The following is a 19,908-nucleotide window of genomic DNA, read 5'->3' as shown; positions in this document are numbered from 1 at the left end:
CAGGGCACTGCTCTTTTCACAGCTTATTAAAATGCATTAGCAATAAATTCTTAACAGTGCTTCTATAAACAGCAATTGTTCTGCTTTGAAGCCATGCACACTGCCTGCTCAGTTGTGCTGCTGTGTAAAGTGACATAAATACTCTAAGAGGAATGACACAAAAGGAGCCCTGTACAGATGGCCTGGACAAAATGCTGGCCTTTCCCTTCAGTCATCATGAGCTGGAAATCTGGCATTAAATAGGATTTGTAGACAGGTTTGGTGTCTATTTTCTAGCTTATTCCCTCCTAAACTTGCATTTTGCTCCCACCGTGTATGTTGTATATTATCAGAAGACTTCTGACATACACTAGGTGAAAATTATGCACCAAATCTGGTTTGGTAGAAGGTAGTGTGGTACTGGAGGTCTCTTTCCTCTCATAGAAATAATTTTATCAGAGCTGGCTTCCTCTTCACTGTAAACCCAAGCAGGTGGTGAGGAAAGATATTTGTATGCCCGCATGTGGCTAATTCCCTTGCCCATACTGCAGTGTGAAAACTCTATTGCCTTTTGTTTTGAACGGTTCTTTTTCTCACTGCTCAGAAATCCCATCGGCCTGCTGAGCTCTGCAGCCCAGACACGCTGATGCATTCGTGCCATCTGCTGACAGAAGAGATAATTGCATGTACTAGTTTTGCTGGAGTTTTTCTCAACTTCTGTGCGGATCTCACGGACAGGACGACAATGAACATGCCCACAGCAACGGGGAATATTTCCTGTCTTCTTGTTAAGGTGGCTGTGTAACTGGCAGTAAAGTTTGAAATGTTTGAAGCTCAATATTATGATCTAAAGAACCAGCAGTAAAGTAGACTTGGGAAAGCAGAGAGATGTTTGTAGTAGCATCATGATTTCATAAGCCATCTTTTTGGGAAGGGGTAAAAAGGTGCTTCTTCCTCAAGCTCGAAGCTCTGTGAAATATTTGTCTGAGGACATGTGGAATATGATGTCTTGAGCTTAGCTAGGAAGTGCCGCAAACACCATTTAGCATGACAGTGTCCATCCCTGGTGGGGAAGCAAGTCTGAGAGGTCTTTCTGCCTGATGGCAACACTCCTCAACAGGTTGAGCAGACCAGCATGTATGTGGGTAGAAGAGCTTGCTGGGGCCTCAAGTCTGGGCCCTTCCAGTCTTGCATGGTAGGTCTACATGGGCACAAGTAGAACAACCTCAGCCAGAAAGGCACTGCAGCTCAGATATGACCTGTGCTTTGTTGCCAATTGGCTTCAGCTACAAATCAGTATTTCTCTGTCACTGCCAACCCCTTCCCCAAGTGCAGCCAGGTCAGTAGGATTGTGCTCAGGTGCCTTCTAGGCATTAGTTGTACATCACCTTTGACTTCAGGGATGAATGTCCTTGTTAAAGGGCCAGCTCATGCCCTCATATTCCCATTTCTAACTTGTGCAATTAATTATACGGACTGTGTTAGCAAGTTTAGGAAGTCTGTAATCTTCTTTGTTCATTTGTAATCATGAGCTGGTGGGCCAGCTGTCAGTGGGAAACTGGTGATGCCAGTGTTAGTTTTTGCTTTCTGTGTGGCTGGGCTGTATTCAGACAATATCCATTACTGTGTGCTGGGAAGTGTTTTCATGCAATGCATAGCAAGCCTGGCAGGAGCTGAGCATCCACTGGGAATTTTTACAAAGTGTTTTCACAGCAAGATCTGCAAAATATAGGTGAGATTTCTAATTACTGAATTCATTTGAAGGATCTGTATTCTCCATGTACCTGTATCTTCCACACCTAACTCTCTGTATCAGCACTTGTGAACAAAGCTTTTTAGCATTTTTAATTATTGATACAGACATACTAGGGGATTTGTAGGATTGAAATTCAAGATTATGCACTGTGAAAGACAGTAAGAGTGAAACTTCAAACGCAACAGACCTGCTAGGACAAAAATCTACCAATATGCTGTGGTTTTCCTTAAGGCTTATGGAGTGATGTGAGGTTTTCTATTAAATCAGAGTGTGAACAGACTATTTCTTGTTCATGCATTTTCAGGGGAAAGCTAAGTGAACTAACTGAACTTACCATGTTACTGGGTTTGAATTTTCAGAGATAGCTGCCTTTCCTCTGTTCCTCTTGCAAAAATACCTGGAGAAAATAAAACTTGAAGACATTGCTGTGGTTTCATGGCCTGTCTCTTACTTTATGGATGTTTGGGTTAGGAACACTGCCTCCTAAAACTTGGGGGGGTTGGTGAATATGAACTTACTTCCCTGAGCTTTTCAGAGTCACCAGGGTGAAGCAGTCCCTGACAGGAGATGAGGTTTGAGGAATGAGCTTTGATTGTCATCAGCTTTCCATTACAAGATGACTTTGAGATCCTACTCCACGAAGTCTTTTGCATTAGTTTCTGACAGTTCTCTGGACACAAATCTTGCTTCTGTCAATATTCCACTGGATTTTTAGATGAGAAGAGACTTTTGCACTAGGCTGTTGGAGAGAATGGCTTCCTGGAACATACTTTGTGAATTTTATATTTGATCAGCAACAATTTTGCTTTCTCTTCTTTCCTTTGCCTTACAATGTAACTGTCATCCTGATGAGCTGAGAGATCACCAGGTCTGCTCTAAATAAATGTGTGTGAGGCTCTATTTCATGCCAGATAACACAAAAAGACACTGCGACGGATGTGCAGCTGGTCTCCTGGAATTTCTCCTGAATGAGCAAAGCAGGCAAAATGGGATGAGAGTCCTGTGCAAAGGGTTGTGAGTGCTTCACACCTGAACAGTTACTAGCATTTCAAGCCCTGTTCCTGGTAACACAAAACTGCTCCAAAAATACAGCCCTCATCTCACTGCAAATGCTTACAGGGCATCAGTTAGCTGCGAGCACTGCCATCCCCTGCCTGAGACCTTCACCATCTCCTCCTTCCCACCAGCCAATTCACACCTTACACAGGAAGGAGCGCAGTTGCAATACCTGGATCTTGCAGGGCCACCTAGCTACACACTTCTTACTGCTGTTTTCTTAAGATGGCAGCATTTCACCTTTGGAGTTCTGTGCCAGAGTGACAGTGGCTTTTCGATGCATGCCTTCATGCAAGGTGGCCTAGCTTCTACTCTGCTGGAGCAGTGATTGCTTTTCCCTTTCCCTTTGACAATATTCATTCCAGCCTGTGTGCTTCCTGACCGCTGCCTGTGCTGTGGGGATAAGAGATCCTTGACAGCTGCTGGGGCTGTGGGCTTGGCACTTGATGGAGATCGAATCAGCACAGTGCTTCCTGCTACGCTATTTAACAGATGACAGTGCCCAGCTGCACATAAATGACTGTAAAATAAGAGAAATTAGGGACTGACAGTCCCTGTTAGAAACTTATGGTGGCTTTTGTGCACTGTCAAATATGATCTCTGCAAAATGAGGCAGAATGGTTGGACCAATGGAACATGGACAGACAGGTTTGGAGGGCTTAGGTTTTCCTCTGTCTTCCGTGGAAAGGGAAAAGGAAATTTCTGCCAAGTGTTCCTGTTCCCTTCAGAGGAGCTGCTCTGTTTTCTGCTAGCAGAAAACCTGGCCCGTAACTTCTTTACCTTGTGATGTGAATGAAGAAGAATTCTGCACGATTGTCAAAGCCAACCAACACTGATGCTGAACATGGGGTCTTAACAAATATATTTCATAAAGCTCCACGTGGCTTTGGCAATATTCTTGGTAGTGGGTGGGAAACTGGTTAGTACTACAGGAAGGCTTGCTTTTAGCTTAATGATCTAGGACACAGTTGTATTGTCTAAGCCTTTTTGATTTCAGCATTTCTGACCAAGTATCTGCCTTATCTTTCTGGTCCAATCTATGCTCATCTACATGAGAGAAAAATGATATTGTGGTTCTGGCATTGGGTGTCTCAGCCATATTTGTCCTGTCTTGGCTTTCCCCAGTGTCTGGATATAGGATCTGTCAAAGGGACCAGGTCAGGGCTGTATGGATGGAGCCCAGTGAATTCTGGGGGCTGGAGAGAGGATTTGCTTCATGTTGTCTTCTCCACCATATGCTTCAGAAAGGCTGCTGAAGACACCTGCTTTCCTTCTGCACTCAGAGAACCAGTTTCCCATGTGTCCAGTGCTCTTCTAGGGCTTGGCTGGTTTGCTGGAGTCATCTTTCATTCCCCCTTTTTCTGGCCTGTCCCATGGCGTAAAGCTAAATAGATTTAGTCATTGATAGATGACTAAATAAAATGAAAGTGATTGAAGGGGATGCCATTCTGATCATGTCATTGACCCCAGGACCAAAGTTTGACAGTATTTAAGAACATTAGATTGGATTACAGCTGTGGTTATCCATCAACCATCTGACGGCTGTTAGTTGACATGTGTACTACGCATGTAAGTTTTAGCTTTACTGGGTAATTCAGTGAAGAATTTTTGAGTCAAGGACAAATCTCCTGCTGTTATTACAGAATAGGCAGGCACTGAGGACAGTGTCGGTTCAGGCCCAGCTCACAGAGAATAGTGCTGTGATTTGCTCTGGTTGTGACTTACTTTTGTAGAAAACAACTGTGCTGTGGGAACAGAAAACAAGCTGGTAGTTAAGCAGCTGGGGAGAGAATTTCCAGCATGTTAGATAACTGTAAGCAAGAGGTTTGGCAGAACAGCTCAGAGTGTATTTACGATGGACGCTCTTGTGTCACTTACAGGATGTGAAGATGTGGTGGCATTCCTCTGGGCATAGCTCTCTGGCTGGCACCTGAACATAAAGTGGTGTACCAACTTGGGCCTTTCAGGACAGGCAAGCAGATACCAGAACGTAACTGGAAACAGAAAACCATCTCAGTGAAACCCAAAGTGCTTTTGTAACCTTGGAGTCAAGTTCTGTCCAACATACACACGTGGCCCTCTGGCTGGCTTGGAGCAAGCTTTACTCATCACTGGAGATCTGCCACATGTCTTCTGTGAGAGGCAGCTGGCGCTGACTAGTCAGGTTGGGATGAGAACTTGGGGAAGGCTGGGGACTTTTTTCTTCTGTATAGCTTCCAATATCTTCTCCTGTCCTGCTTCCACTGTTCTTTCCAAATGTCATCAGTGCCTTTTGTAAAGTGGCATTGGTTTGTTTGAGGAGAATATCCTGAAGGTGAAATTAAATCTTAGGGAGGACAACTCCATTACATTGAGCAAACTAGCAGTGAAGTGGGGCTAATTTAGCAGACATCCACACAGAAGTCACCTTTTTATGTAATGTGCAGTGTTCACCACCACATTTCACACTGAGCATAGCAATACTTGGGCCCCTGCAAGTGCTGAGAAGTACAGTTGGGTATACGAAGTTTAAGTAAGTTGTCCTTTTCAATGTGGAAGAAAGATGACTTGACTAAGCCTTGTAAAATCTTGAGTGATCTGTGGAAAGTGCCATGGTTAGGTGAGTTTCCTCATTTCCTAGTAAGCCAGGAAAAGGAAATCCATTTTGACAAAACATGTACTGTGTGAAACAAAGTGCTGCAAGGCACTGACTATGCCAAAAATTTTAATGATTTATAAAGCAGTGAGAGGCATTCCTAGCAGATAAGTCCATCAGTGCTGTTAAAGACAAAGCTGCAAATACTGCCTCTGGTTTGGAAAATCCCAAAGCCAGAGACTGCTTGAAGGTTGCAGAGGGAAAGTTATTACGCTGTACTTTCCTTGCTCTTATGCTCTTCCCCTGAAATTAGTCAGCAGCAGTTGCCTGAGACAGGATGCTAGTAGGATAGACTGACATGTTATGTACCTCACTGAGGTTGTTATGCTTTTGTAAAAAGCATAACAAGAGCATAATAGTGAAGGGACTAGGAAAACAAGGGCAGAACGGCCTCTCCTCCAAGAAGCTACATGTTTGCAGTCAAGAAGCTCAATCTGGTTTGTGCCCACTGTTGTTACCTTGTAAGCAGGTCCGAAAGAGGAGTCATGGTGAGTCTCCATCAGTGTAACATCTTGCTGAATGCTTAGCAGTGCTCTGTAAGGGTGTGAGCAGAAATGGCCCATCTAGACCCTGTGTAGCCCCTGCCAAATGTGTACTCTCAGTGCCAGAGGGTGGAACTGATAAAGCAATCTGTCCCCTGGCAGATTTAATTTCTGGGTTTGCAGTTCCAGGATAAATGGCATCTTGTGCCATTTCCAGAGGAAATTTTATGTTACACACAGTTAAAAATATGGACACCGTATGGGCACAGTGTACAGTGTTAAGCAAGGTGTAGCAGCAAGCTGTTCTTACAAGTAGCCTTTTTGTGCCCTTTCCCTTTTGTCCTGCTTATCAGCTGCTCTCAGACCTTATCACCCATATTTCTTCAGATCCTAAAACACCTCTTTGACTTGCACTTTTTATTCTCTGTAAGCTTTCAGACATTCTTATCTTAGGTTGGCTAATATGACTCTGGAGTAAGTCCATTGGATAAGCAGACTGGCATGCTGGAAACTTCAGCATCAGTTTGGAGGGTGACTCTTAAACCCTCCACTATGCAAAGCAGAAGTGCACAGTGATGCAGAGACTCCCTCTGAAACTGCTGGTTCCAGCTCTGGAAGCAGTCTGGCCCTGCTATTGTGGTCTCTGAGACCTGGGTATTTTAGCCAAGCAAGTCACTACAGTAACACCGCTGCTGGTTTTGGTGCCAGGGTGGGTTTGCCCTTTGCTATACAGGAACACCCTTTGAATCTGGGCTTTTTCTTTCCTTTTTATTGCCTGTTTCCCCATGCACCATGAAATACCCCTCTCCATTGGCATAGAGGATTAAAGCTAGCTGAGTGGCTTACACCAGGGCACATGAGAACTGGAAAAAAACTGGGACACTACTTTTAAGATTGTATTTAAAAAAGACTTTGGAGACAGATTATTTCTTTTACAAGGGGGTGCTGGTTCCCTGCAGTGTGTTCTGTCACCATGTCACAAGATTTCTAAAAGGAGCAGAATCAGTAGGACACTGGTGTATCAGTCTGCAAAGAGCAGCTTCCTTCCCTCGCCTTCCATGCTTAACTAAACTGGTATCACACGGTTCAGTCTCCCCACTCCCCTCCCACCCCCCCTGCCTGCTTCCGCCAACAGTCCTCTCAAAATGTGCTTGGTAACTAAAGACTCTCCTAAAGAGCTGACTCTTTCAGTTCTTCTGCGTAACAAAAACTTGTGCTGCTCATAAATAGATTTGCAATTACCAAGGGAAACAGAAGAATAAGTGCAACCCAGCTGCATCAGAGCTGGCCTCCCATCCTGTCTTAAAGAAGCCCCTGAAATTCAGCACACGTCACTCAGGGATAGCTGGGAGACCTCTGCAGGGATCTTTCCTTTGAACAACGTTCCTCTTCTGCAGGATCTGCTGTTTGCAGCAGAATCGTTAAAGAACCACAGAGTACCTGTCTAGTGTCTTTATGAAAAGTGATGAAAGCTTTTTGTTTGGTTTTTCTTACTAACCTGGGGTTTTGTGTATTTTTTATAGCAGTCAAGGGTAAGAATTGCCTGGCCAAAGCAGAGGATCCTGAGATTTATCATGAGCTTACAAATTGGTTGTCTGCTAATAACATCTGATGTGTTGTTAATGCCATCTGAGCAATTCCAAGCACTTGCTGAGCTTTTGAGGAGGTCAAACTTCCTTAGCTTTTGGGGCTTACAGGGGGGTAATGGTTTTATACAGATGAAAAAAGGCATTCGCCAAGGTTAAGCATCAAACTGGGTAGATCTGGGGGGGGGAAATTAAAATCCCTGACTATATCGGGTCGTGTGGAAGGATTAAGCAGTAGAAAGGAGGGAGGCAGTGGTATATGTGGGTGATCGCTAGCCTTCCCTATTGAAAAGATCACCTGTATAAGGAAGATCCCTTTTATATGTCTTCTCCCTAGGCTGCCAGCGGGCATGAGGTGGGCATATGCCCAGCATAGTGGTTTTTGGCCACTCTGGTGAGAGGAATAGGCATTACCCCTGCGTTCAGTAGCAGGTGTGTCAGCATCCTGCAAACCTGGGGGCTCAGGTTGTGTTAGATCCTGGCCTCAGGCTCTGCGTCCCCACACAGTGGTTAGTTTCACAGTGACACATTTCTGCATATCCCAGAAAACATGCCTGGAGCTGGGGCATGCAGTGTCACACAGCAAGCTTCTCTGTAAGGGCTCTGTGCTGCTGCTTGCTGGAAGTGCTGAAACAGCGAGGACAACTCAGATCTGTTGAATCAAAAGCAATTCCCAGTATTTCTGGTCTCTTCAGAGATGTGATTGCTTCCTGGAACCCCTTTGGAGAGCTTCCCTGTGTGGGAGTTCCCTTGGCCCAGGTCCTTGGATGGGTCTGTGGAGAAATTCAAACATACAGCCCTACTGATGTCAGTGGGGACTTTATGATCTCTTTTATGAGGGGTATGTACCTGTGTTTCTTCCCAGGTGCTGGGGGTGCAATAGCAGCAGCATGATGCTCACTTTCTTTAAGTATGATTACTAAAAGATGTTCAGTAAGAAATAAATGTTCAGTAAGACAATAATCAGGTCTGTGCAAGGCCGGCTGCAAGTAATGGGAGACTTTTGCTAGGCCACAAGCTAATGGTTTGGAGAGGGCATACTTTAAATATAAGGTCAGCTGATGTTCAGTGCCAGAACACCGCATCATTGTTATTGATTGAGGAAATGAACATCCAAATCTCTTGTTTTGTGGAGATTAAGTTACCTGCAACATAAGAAGGAACAGGGGGAAGAAGACATCAATGAGAATGCAGCTCAGATGTTGGATTTCTCTAGAGAAAAATCTCAATTTTAATTCTGTAGGCTTTCTACTGGTGTGCGGGGGAGAGAAAGGAGCTGGGAGAAGGACACTTCTAATTTTGCCCAGTTCTTCTTTGCCTCCCTTCTGTCCATGTCTGTGTGTTGAAGTGTGTAAAGCATCCAAGTGTCCCAGTTCTTCTCATTCTTCACAGAGAGCACTCTGTCCCTAGGCTGAACTTATGGTGTTTTGGGTCTTTCCGCAGGGTTGGAGAGGGTACTCTGGCATCTTCTGAACTCCAGTGTGGGGCTGGAAGGCACTTATTCTGCATGTTTATTCTGTGCTGCAGCTATTTTTAACAGCTGATGTTACACAGACTTGTGCTGCTTCTCAAATCGGATTAGATGGCAAAGTCAAGAGGTGAGCAGAGAAGCTTGGTAATGAGGAGTAGCAGCTAACATCACCTTAACTTGCTGAATTGCACTGCAGAGCTGCCTGCAGGCTGCAGCCAGCCCCTTGCCATAATCTGGGGTGTTTTCTTTCTGGAGAGAAGGGGCAAGCTCCTGGCTGTATACCTCACAGATAAGCTTGTGTTCATCATTCACACATGTCTGGGGATCATCATTCCTGTAAAGGTCTTCGGCAGCTTGGCCGTGCTATCTTTATGGTTTAGTAGCCTCTTGCTGGCCTCCTGTGCTGTTGATGTAGAGAATACATTTGGGATTTTAAGAAGTTGAAGATGATCTATGAGGGACCACATTAGCTCTCAGAGCCAGCTTGCAAACCCTTCCTGGCACAGAAAGTCTTCAAAAAGAGAGATATTACAGTAACTCATGGTCCCAGTAGCCTACAAGGAGCCTTGCAGGCTGTGCAACACAAGTGGGTGATACAAGGGTCAAGGAAGAAAATCAAGTCTGTGCACTGTGTGGACTGTCTCCTCCACACCATGCTGATGCGGAACGTGAGCAAGGCTACTGCAGATACTGGGGTCTAAATTGGAGAACAGGAGCAGTGCAGAACTAGAGGCTGCGTCTGGCTTGGTTCCCAGAACTCCCCTGACATGCTTCTACTGCGTGCTACATTCTGCAGATCCTCCTTTGTGGATCCTTTCTGAGCACCCACTGGTCTTTTGAACTTTTTCTAGTTCCCATGAAGCAGAAGTGTCCCTTAATTCAGTGACTGCCCTGAACATCCCCCCATTCAATTTGATGAGACCAGGTCAGAGTAACAGAACAGCATCTTTCTTTGCTTATATTTCCTTTTGGTGGTAATGGTTGCATATCTAAGGTGTCAGGAGGGAAGGTTTCAAGAACGAACCAAAAGTTAGGAAATGCATATGTTTGTTAGAAATAAGTTTTTGTGTATTTTTTTTTGTTGTGGTCAGTTTCTTCGAAGACAAGTCTGTGCTGTGTGTTCCTCCTTGTTTATACAAAACTGGTCATAAAATAGCAGCAGATCCCAGCATGCACTGCAATCTTCATGAAATCAGTTCATCTGAAACTCTGTAATGGATGGAGAGCATCTTTGCATTGCTTTTTTTTTTTTTAGTAGGAAGAATAGTCTCTGTGTTATGTGCATCAGAGTCCCAGTTCATTCAAGGATATATCCCAAATGTAGGTGTTATGTAAAAGTAAAATCTCTTTTCTCTGTCTTTATCATCCTTGTATCACAGTGTTTGGAGCAGAAATAAATCCTATTTTCCTGCTACTGAAGGGACAACAGTGGAGTGGAATTCTGTCTGTAGAACTCATTTGCACACCTGTGTTACTCTGAACTGCCTGTTTAGTAAACTAACCAGCAAGCTTGGCCTACAAGTGCTGCTCCTAATTCTCACAGTCCCTGCTTTTCTCATACTTGTAGGCATACTTAACTGTTATGATGCCACACTGTATAGCTTAGAAAGATCTTGAACTAGTTGCACAGCTAGGAAAACAGAACTCCTTTAAGGTTCTTTAGGCAGAAGTGGTAACTGAACACCAACCTCTTACTTGGCAAAATACCAGCTTTGCCAAACAACCTTTTCAAAGGAATGTGTCACACAAGATATGACTGGAAATTATGTTTTGCCTGGTAGCAGCAAGAGACTTCGTAAACATCAATGAACCTGCTTTGATGCCGTGAGAACTGGTCCTTCAGCTAAAATAATTTTTTTTGCGTGTTCGACCCTTTTACAAGATCTGGGTTTGGTCTTTACAGACGACTCCACAGGACTTCTACAGAATTCGTAAGGTTATCTGTAGCCCCTATTTCTTCGTCTTCCCAGGTGGTCCTGGTACTGAGATGGAGAGAAGACAACTCAGGTAGCCCACTGGTGCTATTATCTTAAGTACTTAGGTCAAGTACAAATCTTGGTGTTTTTCTTCTTTGTATTTGCACTTACATGCTTGCCAAGCTGGAGTGCTTGCTTCTGTTGTATGTACACATGGTCGTCTCAGCTTGCATTTGGGCTGTTGAAACTTAGGATGAAAGCTTTGTGCCAGTGTAGTGTATGCAATAAAATGTTGTTTAATGGGTTTCCTTGAAATCCATTCACATTTCAAATAGATTTATGTATAAGGGGGGCAGTTTGAACACATTGCAAACCCCTAAAGCCTTAGTGAATCCTGAATTTGGCCATCTCAAGTATTTATAGAATGCTCTGCGCCTATTCTAAATATATTTTCCTCAAGGGGACCTCATCTCAATCCCCTGCTCCACAGCTTCATTTGGATCAGCAATGCTGCTATGATCTGTTAGCAAAAATTCCTTCTCTAGCTCTGTGGCAGAGCTGCAGATGTTGCTGGTCTGGGCCTTAATGGGGAAATTCTGTGCTAGGCAGAGCTTAAGGCTTTAAACTGTAGCCAGCCAGGTACAGAAACATTCAGGATATATTGGGTCATTTCCTGTAACCATTGCCTGATTATTTTTTAATATTCCTCCTCTGCTGGTAGGTCTAGACTTCTGGAAAGGGGTAAAACAAGTGACTCAATTGGAAAGACTCCTTTCCCTTTCAGGAGTCTTCAACCTTGCAAACTAGGCTTAATGGTGAGCCCACAAAGTGTTTTCTTTCTATAGGAAGTGTGAAGAGTGTTCTGTGGGCAGAAAGCATTTCTTATTGCAAGGATGCTTGAAATTGGTGTTTTCTTTCTCTGCTATAGGGAAGAGAAGTATCTCTTCTGTTGGATACCTCCATGACAGTGCTCGGAGAGCTGTGCCTCTGACTCTGCAGGATGGTTCTTCCTGGAATGTTTCCTACCCACCAGGAGTGGAAGTCTCTTCTAGCTGGCATTTTGTAACCCCTCTGGCAGCAGAGCCAGCTATGCAGGCTTTACCCAGTGCAAGCTTTGCTTTGTCCTAGTGAAGGCAGGAGTGCTGTAAGATGGTATAGAACTAACATTGCAGGAACGGCTCCTGTCTTGTCTGGCTTTGGAGATTGATCATACATGTTCACTGTTGTTTTCCAATCAGATGAATATGGGGCATTTAGAAAGCAGAGTTTGAGTTCCACTTGCTGTTGATTGAATGGGGTCACTCTGTCAACAATATTGCTCACACGTAAGGACAGAGGGTTTCTTCAGGCCAAGGAGAGCAACTCATCCCACAGTAGATTCCGTAGTGGGGAATCTTTACCTTTTAGAAAAATCATAATATTTTCTTTTTCAGTCAAATGCTCTGGCTGTACCATAGGATAGAAGTTTTGATGCAAAAGGTACACTGCAGAACTTCACAAGACATTTTTCATCTTTCAAGTTTAAAAATATTTAGAAAAATACACCCTTCATTGAATTCTGTAAGTTTGAACAGTTTCTTCTGTAGGATAGTTACATTCTATCTGCCTCTCTCAGGAACACCTGCAGATGTGCATGACAGATGCTGCAGATCACCATCCTGAGTGGAAAATTTTGGGTCAGTGTAGAGGCAATATGGGCCATCAGGATCCTGCATATCCTCAGTAGCTATGCTGCCCCACAGTAAGGGTTGGTACTGACTTGTATGCTCGAAAGAAGGTAATTGCTTCTTGTCCCTATAATGTGCTTGACCTAGATTTTACTTCATGGGTCTTGGACGCAACTTACAACTCAGGTGTAAAACACCAAGGCTGCTTGCAGTGGTTCAAGGGCAGGATTTGGAAGCAGTGTGTCAGTAGTGTCTCCAGAAAGTCATGTCACTTTAGGTACTGGTTAGGAATCCTTTTCTGGGTACAATGAAGGAGCAAGTGCCGCTTATTTGGCCTGAGGGATGGAGAACCCTGTGCAAGGCTTTTCCATTCCATGATCAGGGTAACGTAGCTCACCGTGTATCTAAGCTTCAGAAAATGTTTTTGAGGTTGACAAAAGCTTTTCTTGGTTATTACCCTTGAAGATTGAATGCGGCAGCATGTGGCAAGATCACAGAAAGGTATTAGCTCAGGACTTAGCAGGAAGAGTTTCTTAGCACTCCTCCAAAGCTGTTTCCTTCTTTTGCAGCCTCTGGAGCCACATGAAACGGAAAGGGTTATGTACTTGCCTGCCTGGCAGGAATTTAATCCCAGCTCAGTGCAGCAATATGAACTGGGTCCAGTACTCTTGGAAGCAATGAAATAGCTGAAGTGTACTTTGCAAGGAATTTCACATGGGGATTGCATGGTTACCTTGAATATTGCCCCAAGACACGTTCCCCTTCACACACTGGCCTCTTCCTACAGTCTCCTTGGCTATTCCAAGGAATTAGTGTCAGCATAGTTTTAGATTTTGCTCCGGTCATTGCTTACCGTGTGCATGCAGATAGCATTTCCTTACCCCTGTCCTAGCATGCAGGAATGGAAAGATGAGTCTCTGAAATCACTGCAGTGCTACTCAGCCTAGTGCAACACTCCATGCCTTGGGGTGCTGCTGGTGCACTCTGCCAGGGAGACCTGATCAGTTCAGACAGTATCTGTGATCCCATGGGGATGCATTAATGCAGGAAAGGTTTTGCGTTAATGGAGCTATGCCAAGATGGGTGCTCAGACTCTAATGCTGATCATTTGTGTTAATGTTTCAGTAAAAAAGTACCCCTAAAGTGTCTGTCAGTGGTTCCTGGGCTGACAGCGTGATTGGCAGTTTTCTGGCTCACCTCGTCATGCCTCTGGCTAGTTATTCCCACTGATGCCTCTCTAGGACTGGCTTCCTTGTAATGGAAGGTGTCCATTTAACCACTCTTGAAATAAACTATAGTGCCTTTAGAAAGCTAGAGTATGTAATGTGTGCCAACAAAAAATTTATCGTTTGTGCTTGGAAGAAATAATTTTATATCCCTTTTGCAGTGCTTGTAAGAGATTCAGCATCTCCATAGTCACCGGCCTTGGTTCCCTTATGGCCTAGGTGTGTTGTCTGAACTGAGGCAGCAAAAGAGTCAAGAGCATTTAACCACAAGACAAACACCAGTAGCAAAACAGCTCAGTCTGCTGTTCATGTTCTGTGAGCAGAGTATAGTGGTATATATAGAACACAGTGAAAAAATGGCTTCTTACAGCTAGTGCGGGCAGTGTAGGGTGAAGGGAAGTGTCTAGTTTTGGTGATGAAAATAGAAATCTGTCTCTATGTCTGTGCTCTGGGGAGCTGATCAGATATTTTATGGGATGATACCATATTACAGTTTGAAGAACCAGTTTCAGAGCTGGTTTCTGTAATTGCCTGATAGTTTAACCTGTCTCCATTTCTCCCTAAGAGGAGGACATATCGCCTTTATTCATATTGCCTTGTTCATCAGTAAATGTAAAGCAAATGGTAAAATCAGACCTGCTTGAACTAACGTTTGTAGCAATTCATTTGCTCATGCACAAACCAACCCCCTGATGCCAGTCTAGTTTTTTTCTTATACCAGATTGAAATAAGATCATGGTGTCAATTAATATTCTCTTTTCTTTTTGAAGTGTTGAGGAAGCATTTGGATACCGTGGAAATGAATGACAATATGGTGAAAAACTGGTTTAGAAAGTGTTTAAGAAATTAAAGTTAGTTCTGGAAGTAGCTTTGCTGTATTTTACCAGATGCTTCTGCTTTTTGCCATTGTTCCCAGTATGATGTTTAGGATGGACTTCACCTGTACCCAGGAATGCAGGGGAGGCCCTGCCCTGAGTCAGGTGGGACTAAAGGTTGCCTGAGTGCTGGGCGTGGTGTACATTTGTGTCACACAAACAGTGATGGATACCTCTGGTTGCTTTTTTATCTGCTGGGTATGGGATGGGTTTTAATCCTGGTTAAATCCTGTATCCCAGATCGGTTTGCCTTCTCTTGAAAGAACTTCTCTATCTTTTGCAGGCATGGTTCAGAAACTCGACCAGAAGCTGCCTGTAGCCAACGAGTACCTGCTGCTTTCAGGAGGTGTGAGGGAAGGTGTGGTGGACATTGATCTCGATGAGCTGAATGTTTATGCACGAGGCACAGACTATGACATGGACTTCACCCTGCTTGTGCCCGCGCTGAAGCTGCATGACCGCAACCAGCCAGTTACGCTGGATATGCGCCACTCTGCTTTGTGCCACTCCTGGCTGAGCCTGCGTCTATTTGATGAAGGAACTATCAGCAAATGGAAGGACTGCTGCACAATAGTGGACCATATCAATGGAGCTACCAATTATTTCTTCTCTCCGACAAAAGTCGCAGACTGGTTCTATGACTCCATTAGCATTGTCCTCTCTGAGATCCAGAAAAAGCCCCAGCGAGGGATGCCAAAGGTGGAGAAGGTAGAAAAGAATGGGACTATCATATCCATCATTTTGGGAGTAGGCAGCAGCCGCATGCTGTACGACATTGTCCCTGTGGTGTCCTTCAAAGGCTGGCCAGCTGTGGCCCAGAGCTGGCTGATGGAGAACCACTTCTGGGATGGGAAGATCACAGAGGAGGAAGTCATAAGTGGTTTTTACTTAGTGCCTGCATGTTCCTACAAGGGGAAGAAGGACAATGAATGGAGGCTTTCATTTGCCAGAAGTGAAGTGCAGCTGAAAAAGTGCATCTCCAGCAGCCTCATGCAAGCCTATCAGGCCTGCAAAGCTATCATCATCAAATTGCTGTCCCGCCCCAAAGCCATTAGTCCATATCACTTGCGGAGCATGATGCTGTGGGCTTGTGACAGGCTACCAGCCAGCTACTTAGCCCAAGAGGATTATGCAGCCCATTTCCTCCTGGGTCTCATTGATGATCTCCAGCACTGCTTGGTCAACAAGATGTGCCCTAACTATTTCATCCCCCAGTGTAATATGCTGGAGCACCTCTCTGAAGAAACAGTCATGCTGCATGCGCGGAAGCTGTCCTCGGTCCGCTCAGACCCTGCTGAACACCTTCGAACTGCCATTGAACATGTCAAAGCAGCCAACAGGTTAACGCTAGAGCTCCAACGGCGGGGCAGCACCACCAGCATCCCCTCCCCACAGTCAGATGGAGGGGACATCAATCAGCCTGATGACCGGTTAGCCAAAAAGTTGCAACAGCTAGTGACTGAGAACCCCGGGAAGTCCATCTCTGTCTTCATTAACCCAGATGATGTCACAAGGCCCCACTTCAGAATTGATGATAAATTTTTCTGAGCTTTCATCGATGTTTCCTGGAATTTTTTTTTTTGTTTGTTTGTTTCATTTTTAATAACTCTTGCAGCGTGCAGATTTTTCCATTTTGTTTTCCTTGATGACTTAGTCTTTTGTTTTTTACATATCCAGCGTAGATTGGATCTGTTGAGAACAATCTGAATAAATTATAATTCCTGGTTCTGCAGGACGGTGCAGATTTTGAAACAGTATATTACTATTTCATATGCTGCTTTTGTTTTTTTCACCCACCCAGCCCTATTGTCTGTGAGTAGTTTCTAAAGGAGAACATGCACCGTAAACACACTTGCCACAGTGTAATGTACATTTTTTTTCAAGCTTCCATAACTTACGTACATTGTTGGGCCTGAGGAAGGGGCAACTCACCTTCCGTTGCTTCGGAAATTCACTTTTTTCCCACGAGCTTCCATCACCCTAAAGAAATAAGGAGAGACTCTGGGTTGGAAAGCACTGCTGGTAGTTTCATGAGGCCAAATCTACTGGGCTGAAGCCCAGTTCAATCTATTCTTCACACTTCTCACACTAGGGGAGAAAGTTGACTTTTAAAGATGATGATGCAGCTTTTGCGGGGATGAGTTGTTTCTGTTTTGATCTACTTTTTGAATGTAATTGTTCATAATTGGACCTTGTACAGTCCAGAGGGTTGTTTCTGCTGCTTTTCCATGCAAAATAAGGTTATGGAATGTTAGTTTTAGTGTGTGTAATTATTCAAAGCCTTATTTAAATTCTATTAAAGAACATACCATTATAAATGTTAATTGCACTAATGAAATCTCTGCCATTACCTCAGTCCCACTGTTTGTGTTTCTTTCATGAATTAACATCTGTTATTAGGTCTCAATATTGCAGATTGCTTGAGGCCCCTCAGGTCTCATGGTTTCAGGTGATTTCTTGATTGTCTTTTTGTAAAAGGCTCTTCCTTGTTAGCCCTGCTATGTGTGAGAAGTCAGATTTTTGCATTGGCATATTTCTTTGGATGCGTATTGTGTGTTGCAGTGCATATTGCATTAATATGTATTGCATGTTGTTGAAACAGGTTTACCATTAGATAAGGATGTGATGCTAAAGCAGTGGTATGTGCAAAGTGAATGAGCCAGACCTCGAGCAAAGGAGCTACCTTGCTTCTCTAATGCATGTATTAGGCCTGATCCTTTATGGCAGTTACCATTTCCTTGACTCCTGTGGACTTTTCTGACTTGCCCTGGGACATGTGAGATCTTACTTTGGTCTCAAGTTTGCAAAAGTTGTGTTTGTGTGTAAACTTGTGGTGCAACAGTAGCCTTGAAAAACACATACACCTTCCATTTGTGTGTAGGATAAGATGTGTGGTAACAAGGGTTAGTCTGAGCCAAAAATAATTCCAAGAGTTCAAGGATAGAGTTACCTTTTGTGGCTGGCTGGCCAGTGACTGATATTTAGGCCTTAAATCAGCAATTTGGGCTTACTGATTATCCCAGAGAAGCTGTTCTGATCCAAACTTGATGCATGTTTTAAAATGTGTTTATTAGAGCAGGTTGAAGTATTTTTTAAATATTTGACAGACAAATGAGATGCATATCTAGTAAATTCTAATGGATAAAAATTGTGTATGAAAAATGTGTCACTTTTTTAGCCCAGCCTTTCTGGTAAAGAAACCAGGCTGGTGGAGCAACACACCAGCAGCTTTGGAAACTGCTTTATTAGATGGCAGGGAGATTTCAATACCTTATGTAGTAACCAAGTCAAGTCTTAAACTGGAATTTTTTGGCTTCTCCATCTCTTGGGCATATTTGAAAACTTCACCCCATTGCTGTAGCCAGGATCTTCACATTTACCTGAATTTACTGGTACACACTTCCATGAGCCTGAAGAAGCTCTCAGAAGTTGCTGGCTAGATGGAGTGGATGAGGATTTAACTTTAAAGCACAATTGGTTAGTGATCCTGAGCCCCGATGCAGCTGTGGTTATGGTCCAGGGAAGGACATGTATTGACTTCAGTGGAACCAGAACTGGGTCCTACCAGTGTCTCCGTTTAAGCTTGTGTAACCTGCCAAGGGAGGCAGAAGAACGGACTGGAAATCCTCTCCAGAAGTGCTTGGGAAATGCATTGAAATGGTCTTTTCCCCAGTCTCTGGGACTTCTGTTTATTGAAAAAAGAGTCTGGGCTGCAGGATGAAGTTTCCCATCACCGCATGACAGAGATCTGCTCAGCACAAAGCAGCAGTATCCTGGCAGGCAGAGTACTTTCCCATGAGTCCCAGTGTTTACTGGTGCTCTTGAGTTATGCAGAAACACAGCCTTCCTCATGCCAGTTCAACATCCTGATGACCAGCAGTTTGGCTAGCCCATGTCAAGCTCTGGTGTGTGCTCCTTTTTTTGGTTTTAATTAAAAAACATTTTGAAAAGTATCCATTTTGTTCTTCCTGCATTATGAGGAAAATGTGTGTGTTGGGGTTTTTTGTGGGGAGAGGAGCCTTGGCTTTCTGCTGGATTGGAAAGCAATTTCCCAGGTAGGTCTGAGATAATGTTACATCCTCCGCCTGAACTGTCTGTCTTCCGAGGAGGCAGAATCCTAATCTCCAGTAAGTTTTGAATCTCAGTCTAGTATTTGCTCCTTTCCATGTACTATAGCTCAACTTAATCAAGCAGGTTGCCAGCTCAGAGAGGTGATGCATGCTTTGTATCTTAGAGAACACTGAAGCCTGTATTTTCTTCCTCTCCTATTGTCCTCTCTTGCCTTTGAGTATATGCTGAGACAGACTTGCAAAATGCATAGGTCTCTATGTGGGATTTCAAAGTAGTGAGTAGGTTTAGGTATCAATGACCTATTATTATTCACTACCCCCTGCAAGTTTCAAGGGGACCACAGTGGTTTTCCTAGTAGGGAGTTCTTGAAAGTTCTTCACAAAAATGCTTTAGAGCACCCAACCCCATGGGGTTAAAGACTTGGCCAATGACAAACACTGCAGTAAGAGTGGATTTGCTTTAAACTAGAAAAGTAGTCATCTTCCCTACCGACATCAAGAGGAGACAAGTCAGTGCTGTGAGCCCATGTCTCAATGGGAGCTTCAGTTCTGCACCCATGCTATGGGGGATTTTATTTTGCTTTTGCCCATTAGCTGTGCCCTGTAGGCAGGGGATGTTGCAAAAGGACTGGGGCAATTAGTGATGGGCTGGCTGCACGTGTAAGAACATTCAGAGGTCTCCTTTATTTGTCTGCGTATTACTGCCTTCTACACTGTTATAAGGGAAGGGTGTCCCAGCAAAGAGGGTCTGGCCTTGAGGCGTCAGAAAGTTGGGAAGGAAGAAAAAGTACCCTTCAGAGGCTCCACTTCCATTTCTCAGTGTGAGCCTCTTTGGGCATCCTGTCTGTGGTCCTACTCTTGGGACAAGCTTTTGCCTTTGCTCTTTCCATAAGGCTTCTAGCCATTAGTACAGCGGGGGGAGCAACTAATTTGACTGATTCCAGTTTGTCGTGGTTTGAGCCCAGCCGGTAACTCAGAACCACACAGCCGCTCGCTCACTCCCCCCCCCCCTTCTTCCTCCCCCCGCTCCCGGAGGGATGGGGAGGAGAATGGGAAGAATGCAACTCCCACGGGTTGAGATAAGAGCAGTCCCGCAACTAAGGTATAACACAAAACCACTACTGCTACCACCAACGATAATAACGATTAGTGAAATAACAAGGGGAGAGGATACAATTGCTCACCACCC

General features: G+C 44.2%; 1 protein-coding gene across 1 annotated transcript in view; it reads left to right on the top strand.

Moving 5' to 3' along the window:
- The window catches only part of MB21D2 (Mab-21 domain containing 2), a 61,426-nt gene extending 42,824 nt beyond the window's left edge, over positions 1-18,602 (top strand). Inside the window, exon 2 of the mRNA XM_030495598.1 lies at positions 14,933-18,602. Coding sequence (XP_030351458.1) covers positions 14,933-16,197 — 1,265 coding nt within the window. The 3' untranslated portion in view covers positions 16,198-18,602. The remainder of the gene's footprint in view (positions 1-14,932) is intronic.
- The last annotated feature ends 1,306 nt before the right edge of the window (positions 18,603-19,908 follow it).

The sequence above is a fragment of the Strigops habroptila genome, chromosome 8, assembly GCF_004027225.2.
Source record: "Strigops habroptila isolate Jane chromosome 8, bStrHab1.2.pri, whole genome shotgun sequence".
Lineage (NCBI taxonomy): Eukaryota > Metazoa > Chordata > Aves > Psittaciformes > Psittacidae > Strigops > Strigops habroptila.
The sequence above is the reverse complement of the archived record's forward strand: the minus strand, read 5'-3'. Positions and strand labels throughout refer to the sequence as shown.